The sequence below is a fragment of the Phyllostomus hastatus genome, unplaced genomic scaffold, assembly GCF_019186645.2.
Source record: "Phyllostomus hastatus isolate PE091 unplaced genomic scaffold, TTU_PhHast_1.1 phas_contig_495, whole genome shotgun sequence".
Taxonomy (NCBI): domain Eukaryota; kingdom Metazoa; phylum Chordata; class Mammalia; order Chiroptera; family Phyllostomidae; genus Phyllostomus; species Phyllostomus hastatus.
Window position 1 is genome coordinate 8,417,260 of NW_025333895.1, and position 21,680 is coordinate 8,438,939.

Genomic DNA, 21,680 nt, shown 5'->3' on the forward strand with positions numbered 1-21,680 from the left:
CAGGCGCGCCTGCGGCCCATTCCCCGCCTGTGGCGGCCCGTGGCCACACACCGAGGGCCGGTCCCCCCCATGGTCCTGTGGTGTCAGCACAGCTGTGGCCCTGTTCGTCATCCCCCGTGACAACCCCACAGGGGGAATGCCCCTATGGCCCCTTCCCCTGTGGTGGGAGCACACCTGTGGTCCCCATGCCCTGTGCCCACCTCGTCAGGGAAGCGCACCTGAGGCCCCTTCCCCCAGGACAACCCCGTGGCGGGAGCGCACCTGCAGCTCGCGCTGATGCCGCGCGGCTGAGGAGGTGCCTGTGCTGGGCTCACTTGTGCCCCGTGGGCTCAGAGGTGACACCTTTGCCGGGGTCGGCTGTGGGGTCGCAGGCGGCAGCACCCAGCCAGTTTGGGGGTGAAGGGGAGGTGGCCGTGGGCCCGGAGTTCCCTCCGGCGGCTGGTTTTGTGCCCGGGTGGGGCACGTCCTGAAGGCCCCCGTGTTTCCCCCCTTTGGTGAACATAAAACACCGAGCCCTGGCTTTCCTTGGAACCACGGGAAAAGTCATTAACGTCCTGCACACGCTGCCTGAGGGTCACTTCGTGGTCCAGAAGGCAGCCGCCTCTGCAGACGGGAGTTCTAATTCCGCGCCCGCATGCGCAGTGAGTCCCTCTGTGCGGTCGCCGCTCCGCTCTGGCTCCTTCCCTGTCACCAGGGGGCGCTCTGGGACACTCTCAGCCGGGGCGGGGCGGGGCGGAGGGGGGTGGTCTCTCGGGAGGACTCGTGTTGGGCCCCACGAGTCCTTGGGTACCGCACCCGCCAGCCACGCGCGATAATGGTCGTGACTTCCAATAGCTGTTTTTGAACATCGCTCTTCCGCCCACGTTTTGGGCGCGTTTTCTCGGCGAACCTGTGTGTCTGGGATCGGGCCGCCGGGAGGGTCCCGCCGCCTCCTCCCGGGCTCTCTGCCCTTTGACCCGCTTCTTTCTCGCAGGTCGCAGCCCCTTGGGCACCGGGAGGCAGAGCTCCCCCCTCCGCCCCGACCCTGTGCCGGCTCCCCTCTGGCCCAGGGAGACGCTCCAAATCTCACCTGCTTTCCCCGGGAAGGTTCGGGCATGAGACTGAAGGGCACACTGACTCTGTGTGAAGGTCAGGGTTGCGGGCCCGCGGGCGGCTGGCTGGAGCAAGTCCGCGCCCCTCTTCTGCGGCCGGCATCCCCATATCTCCGTGTTGAAAGGAAAGAAAGTGACCTTTCTTTTTAGTTTTAAAAGCAGGTTTGGCCCTGGCTGGTGTGGCTCAGTGGACTGAGTGCCGGCCTGTGACCTGAAAGGTCGCCGGTTCGATTCCCAGCCAGAGCACATGCCCAGGTTGCGGGTCGGGTCCCCAGCCGGGCCTGCCCTGTGTGCGTGCTGTGGGGCTCAGCCAGGCGCAGGGCCGACCCCCACTTCCGCTGGGACTACTTTTGCAAGGACAGATGAAACCACTCACACCCAGGGCCTGAGGGGCAACAGAAGGAATGGGTTTGGGTAACATCTCAAATGCTCAACCTTGGGCCTGGCGAAGGCTGCGGCTCGCTGGCCGGGGAGGAGAGGGGCCCAGCTCCACGGGTTGGGGTTGCGGCCACTCAGGAGGCAAAGCCCCGGGTGGGGCCCTGGTGCTGGCTGGGCAGCAATGCCCCCACCCCCGCCGTCTCTGGGCTTGAGCCCCCTCACCCTCATGGGGTGCAGAGTGGGAGGGGTCCCTCCTGCCCTGGCCTCTGATCTGGTGGCTCCACCCACTGTAGTGCCTCCCCGCCAAGACCCCCACGGGTCAGGGTCCAGAGGAGGCCAGGCCTAACTGGGCAGGTCAGACACGCTGGCCGCAGAAGGGGGGACTGGGGACGCCAGCCCCTGCCTCTCCCCGGCTTGCTCATTCTCTCCTTCTGGACTTTCTTGGGGGTCACCTCCAGGGTGACAAACCTGAAGGCCCCTTCTGCCAGGAGCGCCTTTGGGAACCTCCCCAGCTGGCCTCTCATCCCTGGGTCCATTCCGAGAGGCCTCCAGGCCTGCTCCGTGTCTTCCCTCCAGGTCCTTGCTGCCCTCACCCAGTCCCCCACCTGGCGGGGCCCCCACCTGTCCCCAGCACCCCAGGCACTGGAGCAGAGCAAGTAAGCTCCTGGGCTCCTCCCTGCTGGTTTTCAGGGGACAGGATGGCTGAATGACAGGAGGCCGTCGCGTGGTCCCTGAGGAGCAGGGGCTGGGGGCCACTCCTGGCTGGGCATCAGGGTCTTCTGACTTGGCCACGCCCCCAGCCTCTGGACTGCAGGACAGGGCCGACCCACTTCCCATGCCTCTGGGCCTCTGCGTGTCACTCACAGTCCCACCCCACCTGTGACGCCCTCCCTGATGGCCCGCCCCCGAGGGTGGCCTGGGCCCTCTGCCACCCTCAGCCCCGGGAGGCCCGAACTCCGTTCAGTGAGCTGCTCTATCTCAAGGTCTGGCGTCCCCCCACCCCCCCAGCCTCTCTGGTGCTCCCCGTCAGAACTCAGCTCGGGGGCAGGGAGGGCCCCGTTTGCCTGCCCGGACGGTCATCAAATTTTCATGTTTCAGGCTTGCGCACTGAAATGAGGGTCCTTCAGGGTTTCAGAGTGGCACTTGGCTCCCTGTCCCCCAACCCCGAGAGGAGGTGGACGGGACACTCAGGACCCATCCTCCTGCCCCCACGTGCTCTGCAGGACCCGGGCCAGCCCGGGCCGGCGTGTGCCCGGCCGCAAGGGGCCGCCCTGCCCCAGACCCCGCTACGGTGAGATTCGGGGACAAGAGTGTTTCCCGGCAGGTCCGTCCCCACAGGCTGCTCCTGCTGAGCGGCCGGCAGCGGGATGCAAGGCCTGGGAGACTCGCAGGCACTCGGGGTCACACCAGGGACCTGGGGCGGGGGGCTTCTCCGAGCAGGGACAGGTTTGGTTGCTGTTTTTTATTTGGGAGGGCAGACAAGTCAGGGCGGGGGGGGACGGCCTACGTGCCCGGGGTCGAAGCGTCCGCGGGGCCCCGGCCCTCGGCGCCCTCCTGCAGCCGGCACAGGGCCTCGACCTGCAGGCGCTTGGCCTTGGCGCGGGTGACGGCGGTCCGGAAGAGGCGGCAGAAGAGCTGCACGGCCGGTGGCGAGTCGTCATTGCCGGGCACGGGGTAGGTGACGAGGCAGGGGTTGCAGTTGGTGTCCACCACGCCCACCGTGGGGATGTTCATCTTGGCCGCGTCCCTCACGGCCACGTGGGGCTCGAACACATTGTTGAGCGTGCTCAGGAAGACGATGAGGTCCGGCAGCCGCACGCCGGCGCCCAGCAGGAGCGGCGCGTTGGTCAGCAGGCCGCCCTTGAAGTAGCGCGTGTGCGCGTACTCGCCGCAGTCCCGCGCCGTGTTCTCGATCAGGTGCGAGAACTGCCGGTTGCGGCCCACGAACAAGATGATGCCCTTGCGGTAGGCCACGTGGGCCGTGAAGTTCAAGGCCAGCTGCAGGTGCGCGGCGGTCTGCTCCAGGTCGATGATGTCCTGGCCCAGGCGGCTCCCAAAGATGTACGGCTCCATGAACCTGCCGAGACCCCCGCGGGCGTGTGAGCAGGGCTCCTCCTCGTCCTCGGGGGTGGGGGGGACACTCCTTCCCCAGGACGACAAGGGTGAGGGCCCTGTCCCGTGAGTGACAGCTGGGGCAGCTGGGGGGTGGCGGGGAGTGAGCGGGGGCTGGTCTGGCTTGCAGGCCACTTCCAGGTCTCGGACCCGTGGCTCAGCCTCGGAATCTGCGCCTCGTCCCTGTGGAGACCCTAACACAGCTCATGACCCACGGGGATATCCGGGTGTTTCAACATGACATCACAGCCCCTTCTGTCATGTTACTGTTTTGGAGGCTTTACCGAGGCCCCCCTGGGGCTGGGCCCAGGGAGCAGCGGAGCAGGGGGAGCCCCAGGCCGCCAAGGTGAGCAGTCAGGTAAGGGGCCAGCTGGGCCCGGGGGCGGGGGAACCCCGCGGGCACAGAGGGCCAGTGGGTCAGGAGAGCCACGAGGTCAGCTCCAAGGGCCCTCGCCCTTGCCGCCCCTGCAGTGCGCTCCCACCTGGCTCTCGCCCCCTCCTCTGGCAGAGTGCTGGAGGAGACCCAGCCCCCAGCTCACCCTCCCCACAATGGGACCCCGCCTCCTGCTGCCCCTGCTCCCCCTGGGACCGCCCCTCCTCTCGAGATACCCCACTGATGTGGCGGCCATCCAGGCCCGGGCTGCTCCCTCCCAGCACCCATGTGACACCTCGAGGTGGTGGCCAAGGTGTCACCCCTCACAGGACCCTAGCTCCCAATGTCCCTTAGGTCTCCCCTCATTCCAGTCACCTTGGTAAAGGCCCCAACACCTGCACTGTGCTCTGCCCGCCACCCCCCACCTCCAACCCCAGCCCCAGCCCCAGCTCTGCCCCCGCCACCTCCCGTCCACCCGCTGTTCCGGCTCCTCTGCCCCAGGGCTCAGGCCACGTTCCTCGCTGGCCTCCCACCTGCCCCTCCAGCCCACTCCGGCCCATTCTCCATGCAGCCGGAGCGCTGACCTCGAGAAGATGGGGCCAGTTACCACTCCTCTGCAGGGCCTTGGGGACCTCCCCTACCCCGCTCCCAAGACCTTCCGTCCCCCCACGGCTGTGAGTCTATCTGGAGAAGGCAGCTGTGCTTGGACAAACTGACACACGCCAGCACAGAGGGACCCGCCCCCGGGGCCCCACACCTGCCTGTGCCGACAGCCGGCTTTGTGCCCCAGGTGCACCCGGGCATCGAAGAGGGTCCTCACGGAAAACAGCTCCTTGAGGTTGAAGAAGTCGGAGTGCTTGAGCGGCTCGCTGAGGACCCTGTCCTGGAGATCTAGCCAGAGGGACAGGAGGCTGGGTCTGAGCCCCCGCTCCTCCCAAGTCCCCCGCGGGAGTGACCCGGCTGGGGGGCGGGCAGTGAAGCCAGGTGCTGAGGGTGCCCAGGGCCACAGGGTGCTTTCCGGAGACTGGGTGCAGAAGCTGGGTTCTGACCACGGCTTTGCCCCCGGGCCCAGCTGGTCTTGGAGGTCTTTACAGCCCCTCCAGGGTCAGCGGAGATGTGTCAGGGAGGGTGGTGCTGGCCCTACCCCGTTCAGGGGTGGGTGGGGTCACTCTAAAGCCCCTTTTCGGTGCGCAGCACCTAGCCTGTGGGGCTGCTGGGGGACAGGTCGCCCCTTCTCCCCCCTGGACGCGGACCCCTCCAGGGTTTCACAACTAAGCAAGGGGCACTCAGGACTCCTGGCGACACACAACTTCAATCCGAAACAGGGAGGCCTGGCGCCTACCCCCCCCCCACCTGACCGGGGACGTGCTTTACCGGCGCTACCCTCCGGCTCGCTCAGGGCGGTGGTCGCGGCGCTTCCCAGCGTCCTGCTGTTCGGCCTGGCCGGGCTGGGGGTCGCCGCCTGGAGGACACGTAAACGCAGCGACCTGGGCCAGACACCTGTGGAGAGAGCGGACAGCGGAGTCACGGCGCGCGTCCCCCGGGTTTCCTCTCGCCTCCAGGTCCGGGGCGGCGGCGACCTTGCAGGCCCGGGGCGGCGGTCCCCGGGAAGGGACCCGGCAGCGCCGGGGCGGGGGTCCCCGGGGAAGCGACCCTGCAGCCCCCGGGTGAGGATCCCGGTGAAGCGACCCTGCAAGCCCGGGGCGGGGATCCTAGGAATGCAACCCTGCAGGCCCGCGGCGGGGGCCCACGGGCGCGCTCACCCGTGCTCAGCAGCCGGGGCAGGGCGCGCGCGGGCGCCATGGTGAGGAGGAGGCGGGCGCGGTGCCAGAGTGGCTTCTTCTTCCGCCGCGGCCCGCCCCGTCGCGGCACCGCCCCCTGCAGGCCTGGAGGTGCCGCTGCAGGCTCCGCGCCGCGCTGCAGCCCAGCTCGCCAGGCGCCTCCCCGGCTGTCCCTGCCGCAGCGGGCAGAGCCGGACTCGTGCTCGCCACCTACCCCGCACTGCAGACGCGCGAGACCGAGGGCCTCACCGGGATCCGGGCGAGTGCGGGGTCGGGGGGCGCGTCCCTTCGCCCTGCCCCCGTTCCCCGAGACCCCACCACACTCCGGAACGGCGCTGGGGGCGGCTCCTCGCCCTCTCCCTCGCCCCCTCCCTGCAGTGCTCGCGGCCGAGTGCCCCACGAGCCGTCCCTGTGGGAACCCGCCGGGCCTGGGCACTCTCCTCACCTCCGGCCAGTCTAACCCAACCTCTTGCACTCCAAAATCGTTTTTCATTTTTAAACAGTGCTTGGCTTGGAAGGTTTCCATAAACTTAGGCAAGTCTGGAGTCGAAGTGCATTCTCTGGGTACTGGGGGCACGAAGTGGCGGGGTCAAGGAGCACCCCTCGCGAGCACCCTGCGCATCGGAACCCAGCGCGCGGGAACTCAGCGCGCGGTCGGCCCTGCGGCGCTTGAAGTCCTGCAAGTCTTAGAGGAAGCCCCGGCGTCCGCCTTGCGCCGCTTTGGGACAAGGTCAGGACGTGACCTGCGCGCGAGGACGGCCCGCCCCACACGCATCCCGGGTACCCTCTACTGCAACCCCAGGAAGCGATGCTTTGTTACCCCGGCCAGCGGGCCTCCGGGTCATTGTCCCCGAAGATTCTAGATCTCGCATTCCAGACCAGCAGGGGGGCGTGGCCCGGCAGCCGCGGTTCCTTTAAGTCCGCCGCCCACCCAGTCAGGTGACCAAGCCGTCGCTTAGCAACAGGACGCCGCGCGACCCTCGTGGCGCGGGCTGCGGAGAAGCTGCTGCTTGCCTTGCCTCTCTCCCCCGTGCTGCGCTCGTGGACGGCGGATGTCCGAGGAGGACCCCCGAGAGTGCGCGGAGCCTGTGGAGCCAGCGGCCCAGGCCCCCCCGCCGAAAACCAGCGACTACTACTGTGTCGATGAGAACCTGCCCGTCAGGTTCAACAACCCGGCGTGGTTCCGGGGCTACAGGTGAGAACCGCAGGGAGGGGCCCCTTGGCAAACGCAGAGGAAAGAGAGGCCACCTTTTGCAGCGGGCAGCCAGGGGCCCAGCCGGTCCTGCGTCTGCTCAGACAGCCCTGGGTGCAAGCGTCCCCAGGGCCCCGGCCCGCCCTGGCTCCCAAGTCAGCGCTTCACCCAGCGAGCCGCGCAAGTGCAGCCCGCAGCTTTAGACGCGCCAGTTGGTGGCCCAGCCACTGCAAGGGGAGGTGGCTGATGCCCGCAGAGGCCACACGCCCGGTTCCGGGGGAGGGGGGGGCGAGTCTCCACCCCCCTCGGGGCTGCGAGGAGCCCCTTCAGAGTGAGCCTCCCACCTCCCGCCTCAGGCCATGTGACCTGGAGTCGTGCTGTTGAGCCCGCCACAGACTCCACTCCCTCCTCTACCGCTGGGCTGGGGTGCCAGGGGGGAAGGGGCAGCCTCCCCACCCTCCGGCCTGCGGTGCCCTCCGCAACCCCAGGGATGGTGGGACTATTATCCTCCCGTCTGCCAGGAGAGACCGCTGGGAGTGGGAGCGGAGGGTGGCGGCTGCCCGAGATTCATTCTCTAGGGCTTTGGGCTGCCTATGAAGGGCAAGGGCAGAGGTGAGCAGAGAGGACCCGGGGGCCCACGTTCCCTGGGGGCCCCGTTCACGGCTGCATCTCCAGCCTGGGGCATTTCCCTCAAGGCTCCACCAACCAAACCCGTTAGGGCTGTGGCTTGGGCAGAATCAGACACAATGGACAGAGGGTAGACAGAGCCTTTCCCACCCGCCAGGCCCAAGGTGCCCGTCTCGGTGTACAGGACCAGCAACCAGACCTACGGGGGCCGGGCCCCCACCGTGCACGAGATGCCGGTAAGCGGGAAGCACGGGAGAGCTTGGTGTTATGGGGGGGGCTGGGGGGAGAGTCTCTGGAAGCACCCCACACCCTGGGTTTCTCCAAAGGGCAACAGTCCTGGGGGTGGGGTGGGAGGGGCCCAAAGCTCGAACATGGCAGAGTGGGAGGGGGCCTCAGATCCCCTGGGTCAGGACCGGGGAGAAATGAACAGATCTGCAATGAAACGTTTCCAGGGAGGAAACGGGTGCCTGTAGACGGCCTCACGAGGTCACGTGGACACATGGCCAGTCTGGCCACTGCGGGCAGGGGTGCTGCGGCAGCTAGAGGCCCGGTAACTGGCCGAGCAGCGAGCTTCGTGAACGAGAAACTAGGGGTGGCTTCTGGCGGGACCTGAGTCCAGGCCCCACACGTGTGTGTGTGTGTGTGTGTGTGTGTGTGTGGGAGGAGGCACTGCTGATCCCTTCCCTGGGCGTGAGGCCCATCGGGAGGGTCTGGGGCACGCCGGGCCACCCTGCAGGCCTGGCTTCTCTGTACACTGGCGGGCAGAGACATCTCCTCAACAGATCCTTATTTTTCGTCCCGAAACCCCTAAGGACTGACCGCTTAAGGGTATCACCATGCACCGTTGTGTTCCCTTTTGATTTCCAGAAAGTGTTCTATGCAAAGTCAAACAAGTTTTCCCAACAACTAGCAGCCGCTGGAATGTTCCAGAACAACTCCTTCAACGTCTGCCTGGAGAAGAGCATCGTGACGGGTGTTGACAACTGCATCACCACCTACGACCGGCTGAACTTCCACCCGAGCTACAACGCCAGCAGGCCGTCCATCTGCAGCGACTGAGGGGCGGGCCCTCCCCCTCCCCCCGCCAGGGCTCCCCGCCCCCAGCCCGGGCCACCCAGAGAGCGGCCCTCCCCCGGTCTCTGAGCACCTGCCCGATGGTGAGGGCACTGAACACACACCACTTGCCCTCCGAGAATTTTTCCTCTCCAGACTAGAAAAACACGCACGCCGGCGGGGATGTGACCTCCCGCCTTCTCGTCTTCCGTCTCACAGCGGAGGCGGAAGGATGCTCGTGCCCTGACTTTGCATTAAAGTGCTGCCGTGCCCAGACTCACGCCCGGACTCACAGCCTCATCTGTGACCCAGGAGCAGGTCTGGGCTGGCCGGGGACCCCCGTGGTGTCCCGAGCGCTGCCCACCTGCGTCTCTGTTTGGGAGTCTCTGTTTGTTTCCACTGGTGCTCGCTCAGCCGCGGAGGGAGGGGACGGCGCCCGGCTGGGGCGCACCGAGCTGGGCAGGGGAGGGCGCTGCAGAGCCCCCCCGGAAGGTGCCAGGCAGGACGGAGGACAGACTTGGGGTGCCGCTGGACACCCTCCAGCCCTGAGGGAGGGTCGGGAGAGGCCCGGTGAATGAAACGGAGCTGCTCCCATTGGAGGGGCCGGTGCCCACGGGCGGTGCTCGCCTGCATGTCCGTTCAGTTCCCGTCTCCGCGTGGCCAGCCCCCGTTGGTGTTTTCCGGGAGCTGGCGGCGCTGCGGGAAGGAGACACCTCCCATGTCTTCCGGACGTAGGTCTCCCCTTCCCTTAGGAGACACGGTTGGGAACTGGACGGGGGAAACCGTCGCACACACCCCCTGACGTCTTGTCTCCAGAGACTTCCCCCTGCAAGAGATTTTACTTATGTCTGAATTTGGGGAGAGCTTCACCACCAACTGGTGATTTCTTCGTAACACTTGTTGTTGCTCTGGCCCAGCAGCCCAGCCAGGGCATCGTCCCACTGCGCCACGGTTGTGGGTTCGATCCCCGGTCAGGGTGGGTAGGAGCAGCAGCCAGTGAATGCATCGATAAGTAGAACAACAAATCGATGTCTCGCTCTCTCTAAAATCAATATGTAAAAAACTTAAAACAACAAAAAACCCTTTTGTTATGAATACACCATGTAAACAGTTTGGCAACCTTCTCCATGTCCATTTTGGAGTGAAAATGGTTTCCCGAGAAAATTGTCACGTTCGATAAAAAGACCCAAAGCGGCGCCTGACCCAGGGTCTGTGTGTCCGCTGCAGCCGGGAGGCCAGAGGAGACACCAGGCGTCAAACTGAGTCAGTTTTCACAACCCTCGTTGAAAACATCGCGCTGCACCTCTGCTGGTGTGGCTCAGTGGGTCGGGTGTCATCCTGCGAAGCGAAAGTTCGCCGGTTCAATTCCTGGTCGGGGCACAGGCCTGGGTTTCAGGTTTGGTCCCCGGTCAGGGGTGTGCACGAGAGGCAACCAATCGATGTTTCTCTTGCACATCCCTCTCTCAAATTAAAAAAAAAAGCAACCCGCCAAAATACTAAGAACTCCTGTTTAACCTTTGCAGAAATGAAAAAAAGAAACAAACAAAATGCCGACCAACCTAGTTCACAAACTCACCAGGAAGAGTGGGTCCTGCCTTGGCCGCAGACTGGAGTGCCCATCAGCGGCTCTGGGGGTGGGATGAGGGGGGCAGTGGAGCCCCCAGCAAACGGCCTGTTCTCCTGCCTTGGACGTGGGAGCACAGGCAGCTGCCCCCGGGGCCAGCCCAGAGGAGAGGCCCCGGACCCGGACCAGTTAGCAGTGTGGGCTCCGGGGCCCCGGCTGGAGGTGCCAGTGACCCTCACAACAGTCTGGAGAGGGAAAACCAGCTTCTCGGAGGCAGTCTGGGAAGCGTCTCCCTGGCCCTGGGTGGGTCAAGGCTTCTTAGAGGAAAAGGCCGATGAGTTAGACTTTGTGAAAATGGAGATGCAGCCCTGCTCCCAGAAGAGGGTGCCAGGCCCCCCAGCGGGCGTCACACAGTGAACGGGGGGCGTCGTACTTGGGCGCTGAAATGCTGTGAGTGACTGGTCGCAGCTCCTACCGGTTCTGCGACAGTGGCTGACGTGTTCAGGGGAAGTCAGACTCGGGGCATTTGTTCCGAGTGGTGAGTGTCTGGAAAGTCGGGAACGGAAACGGCTTCGGTGTTCGCACCGTCTCTGTGTCGGGCTCCGGCTCCCGGTACCCGCGTCCTGGTGCCCGGACCCGGGCAGCTGCGGTCCATCTCCGGCTTTCAAGGGGCTTCCTCGCTGTCCCCTCCTCAGACACGCCCACCCGGGGCGGGTCTTCATGCCTGCACCTCCTTTGTCCGGTGGGAAAATTAGGCTCCAAAGGAGGTAGCCCCCCCGGGCCTGGACCCACTTTGGGGGTGTCCTGGGAGACCGGGTCACCAGCGCCCAACCTCACTTCCGGGCCCCGACTTCCTAACACGACACACTGGCAGTGCTCAGACGCAGCCCGGGCCGTCCTGGGTGCCCTGGACTTTTAACCATTTCAGCGTGTTTCGAACGGGCATCTCTGCGTGCTGAGTTCTTTCACGGTCTCAGATCGGATCGGAATGCAGAGAAGGCCACGGAAACACTCAGGGCGGCAGAAACCCGTTTCCCTGGAACACTCAAGCTCACGGCTGTTCCTGGAAGCCTCTCTCCAACCACGAGTAGGTGTTTCTTTTTTTTTTTTTAATTTATTTTTAGAGAGAGAAGGGAGGGAGAAAGAGAGAGAGAGAGAGAAACATCAATGTGCAGTTGCTGGGGGTCATGGCCTGCAACCCAGGCATGTGCCCTGACTGGGAATCGAACCTGCCACACTTTGGTTCGCAGCCTGCGCTCAATCCGCTGAGCTACGCCAGCCAGGGCAAGTAGGTGTTTCTCAGTCTGGCCTTTTATTCTGCTCTGAAAGGAAACGCTGAAAAACGAAGTTTCATAACACGTCACGAATCCCTTATTTTAGCTGCCGGCTTGGCTGAAAACCAGTAACGCCTTACTCTGAAAGCCTATTCTCACTAGTACCTTCGTGTATTTTTGTTCAGGGACCTTTTACCTTTTAATTATAGTCAGGTACAGTGGGAGATTTCAAAGATATACTAAAGTAGATCCACGCTGAAAAATCCCTGTCCGGCACGCAGAACTCCGGAAGCCTCAAGGATTCTGCAAAGAGTGTCCTGCACCACCCCCTGCCCCTCAAACGACGGCCCCAGCAGCAGCCTGGCCTCGGGTGAGCTGGTCCCTGGCCTTGGGTGAGCCTGGCTGTGGCCTGCGGGTGCCAGGGAAGGGCGGTTGGTCCTGCTCGGGCCTCTAAACCCACCCTCAGGTGACTTCGAGGAAGGGACACCTCGGTGACAACACCTGCTGCATTTCCATCCGCATTTCCACCTGCCGACTTCCCTGTGCAAGTGCATCTCAGGCGGAAACGCGGCCACCAGCCCGTTCCAGTTCTGGGCGACGGATGACCCTTCCCCCCAGAGCACCCTCCGTGCGGTTGTGCTTGGGGTGAGCACTCACCCCGCAGGGAGGGCCAGGGCTTTCCCCTCCTGCCCGCCCTGTTCCTGCCCCGCAGACTCCGGACCAGCCCAGGGGACAGGTGGGCAGACACTGTGACGCCACGGCCCACCCCAGGGCACGACACCTCTGCCTGGGGCCTCACTCCGAATGCAGACCCGCCGCCCTGCTCTCTGGCTCTGTGGGGGTCACTGGTCCCCACGTCTCCACACGCCCAGCGGGACCGAGTCACAACACAGCGTCCACCAGGGCCTTCTTTCACCAGTGGGTGCACCTTTAGCACCTCAGGCGGCAGCTCCTGCTGTGTGGGCTGCACAGTCAGGCCGGGAGCTGAGGGCGGGGGCGTCAGATGGCCGGTGGTCACTCCTGAGGCAGCCCCCTTTCCAGATGGGGCCCAGTGGCACCTCCGGCCTCGGCCCCAGCCCACCCTGAGCCAGCCCAGGGTGTGGGCACCAGAACCTTCACTCCCAGTGGCCCACTGGCAGCATCAGGGGCGCAGAGGCGGTGGAGGCCGGGGAGGCGGGTCTGGGCGCAGGAAGTGGAGTGCTCAGTGCGGAAGGTATCCGGGTCTCCGGCAGGGCCCAGACCCCCCACCCTGGGCCGCCCGAGGAGGTCAAACTAGCGAAGCGATTCTTGAGCAGCGCTTGGTTTAGGGGCGCTAGAGAGCCAGTCCTGGTACACAAAGCACGCTGACTCCAGTTTCTGAGTGTTCGCTGCACCCCTTAAAGTTAAACACAATTTAAAGCTTGGGTGAACTGTCTCTCCCGGAGCGTTCTCTGACAATGCTGACCTCAGGGCACACCCCACAGGCGCCCGCAGTCCGGTGTCCGGGCTGCTCCGCTGGTCACAGGTCACCAGGCCGGCGCCGACCGTGGTGCCGGCGCGGGGCTGCCTTCGGTCGCAGGACTGGCTCACTGCCGAAGCCCAGGGGTGCAGGACCTGCAGACAATCCACTGGCGCGTCAGCACCCCAACTGCCTCCGGCTGCAGAGTGCGCCTCGTGCCTGGGCTGTGGGCGCCAGGCTGCGGCTGAGGGTCCTACAACTTGGGGAGCCCGATGACAACCTGCCCGACCACCTCAGGCACATGTGGTGACCCCTCAGGGCCCCGCCCCGTGAACACTGTTGCTCCCCCTGGGTCTGCAGCGGCCACAGGCCCCCCTGCAGAGCAGAGCGAGCGGAGGCCCAGGACGCAAGCTCCTCGCTGTCCGGAGCCCAACAGCGAGCGCCAGGAGAGGACGGGACCCCGCCCACAGCCCAGCTGCGGTGCACACACACCCCCTCCTCACCCCGCCACGGGGGATGGGCGGCAAGGGCACTGGGCTCCGTCCTCCGTGCTCACGGGGAGTGGACACGGGCACTCGGGACGCGCAGGCTTCCCGCTGCCTTGGAGGGCAGTGGCTAAAAACGAGGACCCAGGGGCTCCCGTGTACAAAGAGGTTTATTGAATCGTGAGAACCATGTAGTCCCTGAACGGGGCTGGACGTGGACAACATGGGTCCCCCGGGGGCCGGCGCGGCCTGCGTGCGCTCCCTCCTGGGCCGTCCGCGTGCACCGGGAGTGACCCGCGTGCCCACTGGCACTTGTGCTCTGACACGTTTCTCTGGCCGGAGGGCCGGGCCGCCGTGCCCAGTGGGTGTCCCACGGCCTCTTGGCCCAGGGTGCCCTATGGCGAGTGATGTCCAGGAGCCTCCGGACGGAGACCGTGGGGGCGTCACCACCTCCCCCAGCACAGCCGGATGTCCACCTCGGTCACCCCGGGCTGCTCCACGGAGCCCACGGAAACTGCCGTCAGGGACGCCCTACAAAATCAAACAGCTCTATTCTCCAAAAATAGTTTTTACAGCACTTTAAATAATTTACAAAAAAAGCTACAAAACTCGTATTTACCAGGACACGGCTGTTAAATAGGGGCATCGATCCCGTTGGCGTACATATGTACAGGGGGGTCGCGGCGGCGCCACCAGACTCGTGGGCTCACAGCTTCAGGGCCTTGCTGGGGGCCATGGAGGGGCCGCCGTCCTCCACGGAGGTGTCGCTCAGCTCGCTGGCGTCACTGCCCCAGGCCTCCGGGTCCTGGGCGAGGTCCCTGTCCGCCCTCCGCCGGTACCGCAGGTCCAGGACGTCCTCGTCCGACCCCGAGTGCCCGCCGCCGTGGAAGCTGAGTGCGGCCGGAGCCCTCCGCCGGGGCCAGCGCCCACCCTCCTTCTTCCCCAGCAGGTGCGAGCCCCCGAACACGGGCCCGGGCCCGGCCGGGGCCTCCCGGAAGGCCGAGAAGGACGGGCCCTGCAGAGGCGGGCCCAGGCCAGGGCCGAAGAGGCCGGCCGGCGCGGCGCCCCAGGCCACGGTGTTCCCAAAGGGGAACAGCTGTGTGGGCCGCAGCGGCGAGAGGCCCGCGAAGGGCAGCCCCTTCTTGGGGTCCCCGGTGAGGTCGGGCGCGCCCCGGGCCGGGCCCTCCGCCCCCTTCTCCCTGTCGCCCCCTGGACCCCCCTTCCAGGCCGCGTCCCCGCCGTCCGAGCTCGGGGCCCACGCGCTCTGCAGCCGCCTCTGGTGGGCGAAGTCGCCCCACGGGAGCGCGAGGCCGGCTGGGGGCCCGCCCTCCCTGTCCGCGCCCAGGCTCCGCGTCAGGGTGCTGCCGCCCCGGGGGGTCACGGGTGAGGTCCCGCCGAGGCTTCCGGCCCCAGCGCCCACTTCTGCGCAGCTGGACGGCCGACCAAAGGCGCTGTCCCCCGCGGCAGGCCCGGCCCCTCTGGGGCTCGGGTCTCTGCGGGGATGAAGGTTTCTCCTGCCCGCGGGGGGCCCTCGGGCAGACGGGGTCTCGCTGGTGCTCCTGGGGGGCGCCCGCTGGCCTCTGGGCGGGGCAGCGGGGAGGCAGGCCTGCTCCGCGTGGGGGCTGCCCCTCGGCCCCCACGCGGCTGGCTGCGGGGTCCCCCTGCCCCTCTGGCTCCGGGTGCACACCCTGGGCTGAAGAGCCAGGGCGGGGGCCACCGCCGCCACCTTCCGGCCCGGTGGCTCCGGCCTGGGCGCACTGCCCGGCCCGAGTGTGGTGGGACCTCCTCCCGGAGCCTCTAAACTGCTCACAGACTCCTTGGCCTTCTCGGCCAAAAACTTCCGGATCTCCAGCTCGATGCTGTCGTCGCTGTCCACGGAACTGCTGTCCTCAGACCGAGAGCTGGGGCTGGCGGCTGCGCCGTGAAGGTGGCCGGGGCACCCGCGCCCTCGGCAGGCTCTCCGTCCCAGCAGGGGGACCGGGGGCGTGTCCGGGGGCCCAGTGCCGCTTGGCTTTGCTCTCTCCGTCCCACTGCAGAAGACGCCGGAAGGCTTCCGCGGCGGGTCCTCCCTGCTGTCCCTGTCGGCCTTGGAGAGGCAGCTCTTGAGCAGGTGGGGGCTCCTGTCCTTCCAGCCTCTCTGGGGGGCGCCGCCCTGCTGGCCGGGGGCCCGCGCCTCGCGGGTGCTGAACCGGACCTTCTTCTTGCTCGCGGCTCGGGGGTCCCGGCACCGCTTCTTGAGCCTCCGTTTGGACCGGAGCAAGTCCTTGATGGCGGCGTCCAGGTCCTCGTCGCTGTCCAACGAGCTGCTCTTGTCCTCGGAGCTCCCCTTCTCCTCCGCGCTCCTGCACTCGGCCGCCTTCCCGGGGCTGGGTGGCACGCCGCCCCGCGCCGCGTCTGGGGCCACCGGCTCGTCACCCGGCCCAACGGTCCTGCAGGGTGGTGGCTGCGCCCGGGCCTCGCCCTCCCGGCCGGGGGCCTCGCTGGCTCTCCCCTGGCCGGGGTCACCGTCCGGGGCGCCCTCCTTTGCCGCCTCGCTCGCCTTCTTGGGGGTGGACGACCACACGGGGGCGCTGCCTCCCCGGCGTTTCCTGCTGCGGCCCAGCGACAGGTCCAGCGTTCTGGAGGCGGGGGCCTTGGGGCCGCTGGCCTGACCGTGGAGGCCCGGCGGTGGTGGCAGTGGCGGTAGCAGCAGCGGGCTCTGTGCGGTCCGCGGGCAGGGCTCCGTCCCGGCCAGCGGAGTCCCCGCCTGTGCCTTCCGCGCCAGAAACGTCCGGATCTCCCGCTCGATGCTGTCGTCGCTGTCCACAGAGCTGCTATCCCCGTCGCAGTGGCGGGAAGGCACTCGGGGGGCCCGAGGGGGCGGGCCGCAGGACGGGGGTCCGTCACCGCCCTCCCCGGGGGCGGGCAGGATGGTTTTGGAGATGTCCAGGATGGCCTCGGCGCACATCAGCTCGGCGGACGTGTCTGCCCGGCACGGGGCCCGGTCCCCAGACTCGCTCCTGGCCGCGGCGCTTCCTGGGGGGGCGGGGGCTTTGGTCTCCTTCGGTGGCTTGGGGGGCTGGGCGGCATCAGGGCCCCCCGGGCCCAGGTCCGCGGCCTTGGAGGCCACCGGCTTCTTCCTGCCTGGCGTCTTCCTGGGGGTATCGGGCAAGGCACTTCTCGTGGCGAGGCTCGCACCGCGGGCAGGGGGCTCGGGCGGCCCCTCCCCCGGCGGGTCCCCACCGGCCTCCTTCCTCCTCTCCCGCTGGTACAGCCGGATGGCCTCCTCGATGCCGTCGTCACTGCTGGAGTCGGAGGCCTGGCGCGCCGGGGCTGTGGCACCCGCTGCACCCTTGGGCCCCTGGCCCCGCCTCCCGGGGCCGGGGTTCCTCCTGGCCCCACCTTTACTCTGGGCTTCTGCAGGGCGGCAGGCGGCCAGTGGCCTGGGTGCGGCTGGCCTCGGGCCGCCCCAGCTCTCCGGCTCTGGGGTGGCTTTGGGCCTGAGGCTCCTGGGCTGTGCCGCCGCCTTGGCCAACCTGGGCGGTTTCCGGAAGACGAACTCCCTGCAGGCGCCTGCCGACTCTGGCCGCTGCGCCCGGATGCCCGGCTCTCTGCAGGATCTGGCGGCGCCGGGGTCCAGCTGTGGGTCCGTGGGCGCGTCCCGTCTGGGGGCCCCGTGCTGCCTCTTCTCGCTGAGGAACTGCTCGATCTCCGCCCGGATGCTCTGCTCAAAGGAGTCCTCGCTGCTGACGCTGAGGGGGGAGGCGGAGCCCGGAGCCCCGCCGGCTCCCGCGGCGCGGCTGCCGGGGGCACCTCCGGAGGCGGGGGCGCGCCTGGGGGCGCACGGGGCGGGTGGGGCGCAGCTCTGGGGCGGCTCCGGCTTGCGCGGCGGACCCTCCCCGTCGGCGGCCCCGCTCCGGGCCTTCAGGTACTCCTGGATGGCCTCCTCGATGTCCCGGTCCACGGAGTCGTCGCTGTCCGAGTCCAGCCCCAGGGGCCCCGCGTCTGCGGCCTCCTCCTCCTCCTCCTGCTTGGGGTCGAACTTGGCCGCGAGACCGCAGGCTGCAGAGGCAGCGGCCGGCTGGGCCTCGCGGCCCCTGGGGCCCCTGTGCAGGGCGCGCTCCTGACTCCTGCCCCGCGCGGCGGCCCGGTCGCCCTGGAGCGAGCTGATGATCATCTGCACCCTGGCGCTCACGGCCGCGCGCCCCGCGCCCCCCGGCTGCGGCAGGCGCCCGGGAAACCTACAGCTCCCCGGCCGCCCGAAGGCCTCCCATGTGGACTGGAGAGCAAGCACAGGAGGGGCGTTCATGAGGAACATTCTAGCGACGGGGAGGCGCGCCGAGGCCGGGCTCCGTCTGCCAGCTCGCGTCACATCCTGCTGGGAGGAAAGCACAGCAGTGAGGCACTTCGGGGTGGGGGGGGGGGACCACGGGGTGGGGGAGGGGGGCAGCGGGACCCAGGCCGCGTGGCCTCACGTCCTGAGCAGTGTCAGGCCTGCCAGGGAGACGCCGCAGGAACACCCTCCTCCCGGCAGCCCACCCGCCTGCCCGCCCGCTCTCGGGAGCCCGCCCCCGCCATTCCCGTCCCGCTCCGGCCATGGGCCCTCGCCTTCCCTGCAAGAGAACAGGCTCCGTGTACCTCAAACAGCTGCCCAGGCGCTAGCGAGGCGGAGGCCACGCAGGCTTCTCTGCAGGTTCAAGAGCGGGGGGTTGGGGCCCCGGGGCGGCGAGACGGACCTCGCGGGGCAGCTCATTCTCGGCGGTGGCGGCGGCGGCGGCCCCCTGCGGGGAAACAAGATGTGGCGTGAGTGACTGGGCGGTCGCCTCCCTGGACATCTTCACCGAGTCGCTGGTCACTGGGAAGCGTCAGGTGCCAGCGTGCGAGACGCCCTCTCGGAGCTGCATCATTGTATTGGGCTAACGAGCACAGACGTCCCCCAGACACGGCCACACGTCCTTCCCGTCCTGTGTGGTGGCCCCGGTCTCTGTGTCTCAGGCCCCGTGTGGCGTCGTCGGCAGGACCGCAGGGCCCGTCCCGGGGACACGGACGACAGCCGGCAAACAGCCTCCGCCCCAGAGGTCGGGGCCGCCGCTCAGCGCGGGCAGTGACGGGCACTGCGGCCGGTCATTTAGGGACACACAGGACACACCAGGCGAGGGTGCGTTCCCCGCGCGTGTCCGGCCCCTCCTGCCCCGGGGCTGGAACACAAGGCCGCCGGATGAGGGGCGCTGGGCCTGGCGGCCTCGATGGAAACGAAACAGCAAACAGAGTTCCATGCCCAAAAGGGTGCCAGGCAGGGCTGTCACCGCCCCGGGGACCTGAAGAGTGGGCTGGGACCCGCCCGGGGGACCCACTTTGCTTCCGACATTGGCCCTTCTCCGCCGGGAGCTCCCTTGCTGATGGGCACGTAATCTCGTCCGCAGGGCTCAGGCCGCCCGGGGAAGCGTGGCCCGGCCACCCAGGCAGGGACGGGCCCGGGCGGGAGTGACTAGCGATTCACCAGAGGCTGACCTGTGCTCAACGAGTGGAAACACGACGTCAAAGGACTCCCCGCACTTACTTGGAACCCTCCTTGAGTCCAGGTTCAGAGTGTCGATGGGACGGCCACGTCGCGGGTTCGAGGTCCGCATCGCCCAGCGGGCACTCTCAGACCGGGCTGCGTGCTGCCGGGGGGGGCGGGAAGCAGAGACGCCCAGTTCAGAGGCCGAGGTGGCCGCTCGCGTCTTTTCGGTTTTGTAAAAGAAACAGCGTCCACTTATGGGCTCAAAACGCAATTCTGGAAGAACTCACCCTGGGACCAACCAGCGTGAAGCACCAGCATATGACCACCCAGCCGTCCGCAGGGCTGGCGGCGCGGGGGTGGGGTGGGGTGGGGGAGGGAGTGCGGGCAGCTGGCCCCCAGGGCCCAGACCCACGACAGCCCAGGACCCCTCCCACGCCGTCACAGCCAGACCAGGGGGACCAGCAGTGGGGGGGCTTTCACTGGCTGGGGGCCTGTGCCCACCTCACTGTGGCCATTGACCAGAGATTACGCCGTGGCTGCACAGGCCTGGGCGAGAAGGATCCGAATCAAGGACGTGAACTCGTGCAACAGAAACACCGTCTCGGAAGGGGGCCCGGGGCGACCCTGACACACCAGGTGGCACCGGGGAGCGAGGCTTGGGGAGAAACGCAGCAGCCTGTCCCCCGGGGGCCACCTGCCTGGGGACGGGGCCCGGAGTCCCAGGAGACGGTGTCCCTGAGCTGTCAAACTCCCGGGCGGGCGCGGGAATGAGGCTGAGAATGCAGAGGGCGTCTCCAGGGACAGCCCGAGGCCCTGAGGCAACCCACTGCACTGATGAATCACACCGGCAAACTCTGAACGGTGCCTGGGGAGGGCCTGGAGCTGAGGCCGCTGGGCTGTCGACCTGCCGCCCTGCCCCTGAGCCGGGTCAGAGGGTGGCCGTGCGGATGCCCAGCCCTGCACCCCAAAGCCACGTGGTGCCCCAGCTGAGGTGGTGGTGCCTCCGGGACATCCTCCCGGCGCAGACATGCTCCTCCAGGGATTCCAAACCCAGCGCAGCTCGCTCCGAACAGTGCGGCTCCCTAAACGTCACGCCTCAAATACATCAGCAAAAGCGGGCCGGCCCGGGGGGGGAGGGGTGGTCACCTCCCCGGTGAGGCTACTCTGGGGTTAGGGAGGGCCCGGCAGGCCAACCTGAAGTGGGCGTGGGCCAGAATTCCCGCCCGCTGGCTAGAAGGTCAGACCTCACAACAGGCAGCACCAAGCCGGAGGAGGACGAGGCCTTCGCAGCTGACCCCGCCCTGCCCTTTCACCCCGCGCACTGGGGCTCCCTGCCTCGAGGCGCTGATGCCTGCTCTGGGCCGGCGGTCAGCCGCCGCCGCGTAAATGCAAGCACCTCCCGCGGGGAAGGGGGCAGGCCTCCGCGCAGCCTGCACCCCCGGGGTTGCTTCTGGGGTCCGGGGTCCCGGGGCCAGGGGCCGGCGGGTCGCCCGCGACCCTCCCGGAAGCTGCACCGGGAGGGACTGCTCCTCCGCGGGGAAAGGTGGGGGGGGACCGGGCCCTCGGCCGAGCTCTCAGGGCGGGAGCGCTAGGCTGGCCGGAAGCTGCCCCGCGGGCCCTCACCTGCGCTTCACCTGGGTGCGTCCTTCTTCCCGCGCCCCGCGGGCTTCCAGGAACGCGGGGCGCGCGGCGGGCCCCGCGGCGCAGAGGCGGGAGCAAGAGCTGCCTCCCGGGCCGCGACCCCCGCCCGGGGCAGTACCAGCCCCAGGCGCCGGCCGAGCGCGCCCCCGCCTCGCGCACCCTCCCCGGGGGCCCGGCGCCGCCGACCGCGGCCTGCCTAGCCGCCCTCCGGCTCCGGCCCCGGCTCTCACCTCCGCCCGGCCCCTCGCCCGGCGCCGGCCCTCCCGCCCGCCCCGCGTCCCAGGGGAGGAGCGGCGCGCGGGGGGCGCGCGGGGGCGGCGGGGTCCCGGCGTCCCGCCCCTCGGGCCGCGAGGAGGGGGCTGGGGCCGCCGTCTCCCCGCCGCCGCTCCCCACCCCCGCCCGGCGCCGAGGGACGCGCGGAGGGCGGGGCGCGCGGGGCGGGGCGATCCCGGGCGCCCCCTCCCCGGACCTACCGGCAGCGGCGGGAGCTGCGGCCGCGCTCCGGAAGCCGTGCCCGGTGGCTGGGCATCATGGGAATGGCACGGCCGAGTTCCGGGGGAGGCGCGCGGCCCGGCCGGACCCCCGCCCGGCGAGCGCGCGCCCACCTGCCGGCCGCTGCGGAGGCCCGGGGACGCCCCACCCTCCCCGCCTCGGACAGGGCCCAGGAAAGGTCCGCGCGCCCTTGGTGAATTATTCGCTGGTGCGATGTCTGACCCCCACCCGGCGCTGTAGAGGCGGGGACCCTCGGGGACTGCTGACTGCCCCGTCGCCTGGGCTGCACCAAGCGCTGGGAGTGGGGGAAGCCGGCCCTCCCCTCCACTCAGAGGGGGCAGTGTAGGCCCGGAGGGTGGGCCGCAGGCGGGCGCGCCGATGGCTACTTTATTCTGGGGGTCGCTACTGTGCTTGTGAGCTGCGGTGACCCCAGAAGCTCCTGCACGTGCAGCGCCCCCTGTGCGCCCCGCCCCGTGCCTGCATCTTCTCCCTCCTTGGCTGAATTGCCCGCACGGAGCAGGTAGAGCCTGGCCTCCAGCCCTGGAAGCAGCGGGTCCCCAGGCCACGTCCCCCCCAGCCGCCTGCGCAGGGCCAGCTTTCCGTCCAGGCGACTGCCTGGGCCTCCAGCTGCCTTCACCTTTGGGTGGTGGCCCAGGAAGCAAGGCCGGCCAAGTTCCAGCCTCGTGTTTAATAGAAG

General features: G+C 68.1%; 3 protein-coding genes across 9 annotated transcripts; 1 reads left to right on the forward strand and 2 right to left on the reverse strand.

The window, feature by feature from the left end:
- Positions 1–2,961: 2,961 nt before the first annotated feature.
- On the reverse strand, positions 2,962–6,595 carry MRPS2 (mitochondrial ribosomal protein S2). 2 transcript variants are annotated; one of them, XM_045846215.1, is made up of 6 exons: positions 6,556–6,595; positions 6,181–6,302; positions 5,718–5,955; positions 5,329–5,454; positions 4,716–4,845; positions 2,962–3,546 (listed from the first exon to the last, which is right to left on the reverse strand). In XM_045846215.1, the coding sequence occupies exons 1-6, from the start codon at positions 6,578–6,580 to the stop codon at positions 2,973–2,975; spliced, it is 1,215 nt and encodes a 404-aa protein (XP_045702171.1). In that variant the 5' UTR covers positions 6,581–6,595; the 3' UTR covers positions 2,962–2,972. The 2 variants fall into 2 exon arrangements, with proteins under 2 accessions (XP_045702171.1, XP_045702170.1); XM_045846214.1 differs by having other exon boundaries at positions 5,718–6,302.
- Positions 6,596–6,770: 175 nt separating this feature from the next.
- On the forward strand, positions 6,771–8,656 carry PIERCE1 (piercer of microtubule wall 1). Its single transcript, XM_045846216.1, has 3 exons — positions 6,771–6,930; positions 7,712–7,790; positions 8,422–8,656. The coding sequence occupies exons 1-3, from the start codon at positions 6,788–6,790 to the stop codon at positions 8,611–8,613; spliced, it is 414 nt and encodes a 137-aa protein (XP_045702172.1). The 5' UTR covers positions 6,771–6,787; the 3' UTR covers positions 8,614–8,656.
- Positions 8,657–13,520: 4,864 nt separating this feature from the next.
- PPP1R26 (protein phosphatase 1 regulatory subunit 26) lies at positions 13,521–21,091 on the reverse strand. 6 transcript variants are annotated; one of them, XR_006786540.1, is made up of 5 exons: positions 20,474–20,612; positions 18,908–19,010; positions 17,986–18,128; positions 13,988–17,722; positions 13,521–13,899 (listed from the first exon to the last, which is right to left on the reverse strand). XR_006786540.1 is itself a non-coding variant. In XM_045846344.1 (5 exons), exon 5 carries the CDS (start codon positions 17,663–17,665, stop codon positions 14,075–14,077), a length of 3,591 nt encoding a protein of 1,196 aa, XP_045702300.1. In that variant the 5' UTR covers positions 17,666–17,722; positions 17,986–18,128; positions 18,908–19,010; positions 19,352–19,932; positions 20,474–20,603; the 3' UTR covers positions 13,521–14,074. The 6 variants fall into 6 exon arrangements, 5 of the variants coding, with proteins under 5 accessions (XP_045702300.1, XP_045702299.1, XP_045702303.1 ...); XM_045846344.1 differs by adding an exon at positions 19,352–19,932 and having other exon boundaries at positions 13,521–17,722; positions 20,474–20,603; XM_045846343.1 differs by lacking the exon at positions 20,474–20,612 and adding an exon at positions 20,965–21,091 and having other exon boundaries at positions 13,521–17,722.
- Between the last annotated feature and the right edge of the window lie 589 nt (positions 21,092–21,680).

Bases quoted from the DNA above. Each gene is read 5' to 3' on its own strand.
- MRPS2 (XM_045846214.1), bottom strand. From the start codon at position 6,580: ATGACCCGGAGGCCCGCTGGCCGGG. The intron at 6,303-6,555 runs GTAACAAAGCAT...TCGTGCCCCCAG, and splicing joins CCGGAGGCCCGCTGGCCGGG to TACCCAGAGAATGCACTTCG. The intron at 4,846-5,328 runs GTAAAGCACGTC...CCCTCTGGCTAG, and splicing joins CGAGCCGGAGGGTAGCGCCG to ATCTCCAGGACAGGGTCCTC.
- PIERCE1 (XM_045846216.1), top strand. From the start codon at position 6,788: ATGTCCGAGGAGGACCCCCGAGAGTGCGCGGAGCCTGTGGAGCCAGCG. The intron at 6,931-7,711 runs GTGAGAACCGCA...CCCACCCGCCAG, and splicing joins GCGTGGTTCCGGGGCTACAG to GCCCAAGGTGCCCGTCTCGG. The intron at 7,791-8,421 runs GTAAGCGGGAAG...TTTGATTTCCAG, and splicing joins CCACCGTGCACGAGATGCCG to AAAGTGTTCTATGCAAAGTC.
- PPP1R26 (XM_045846343.1), bottom strand. From the start codon at position 17,665: ATGTTCCTCATGAACGCCCCTCCTGTGCTTGCTCTCCAGTCCACATGG.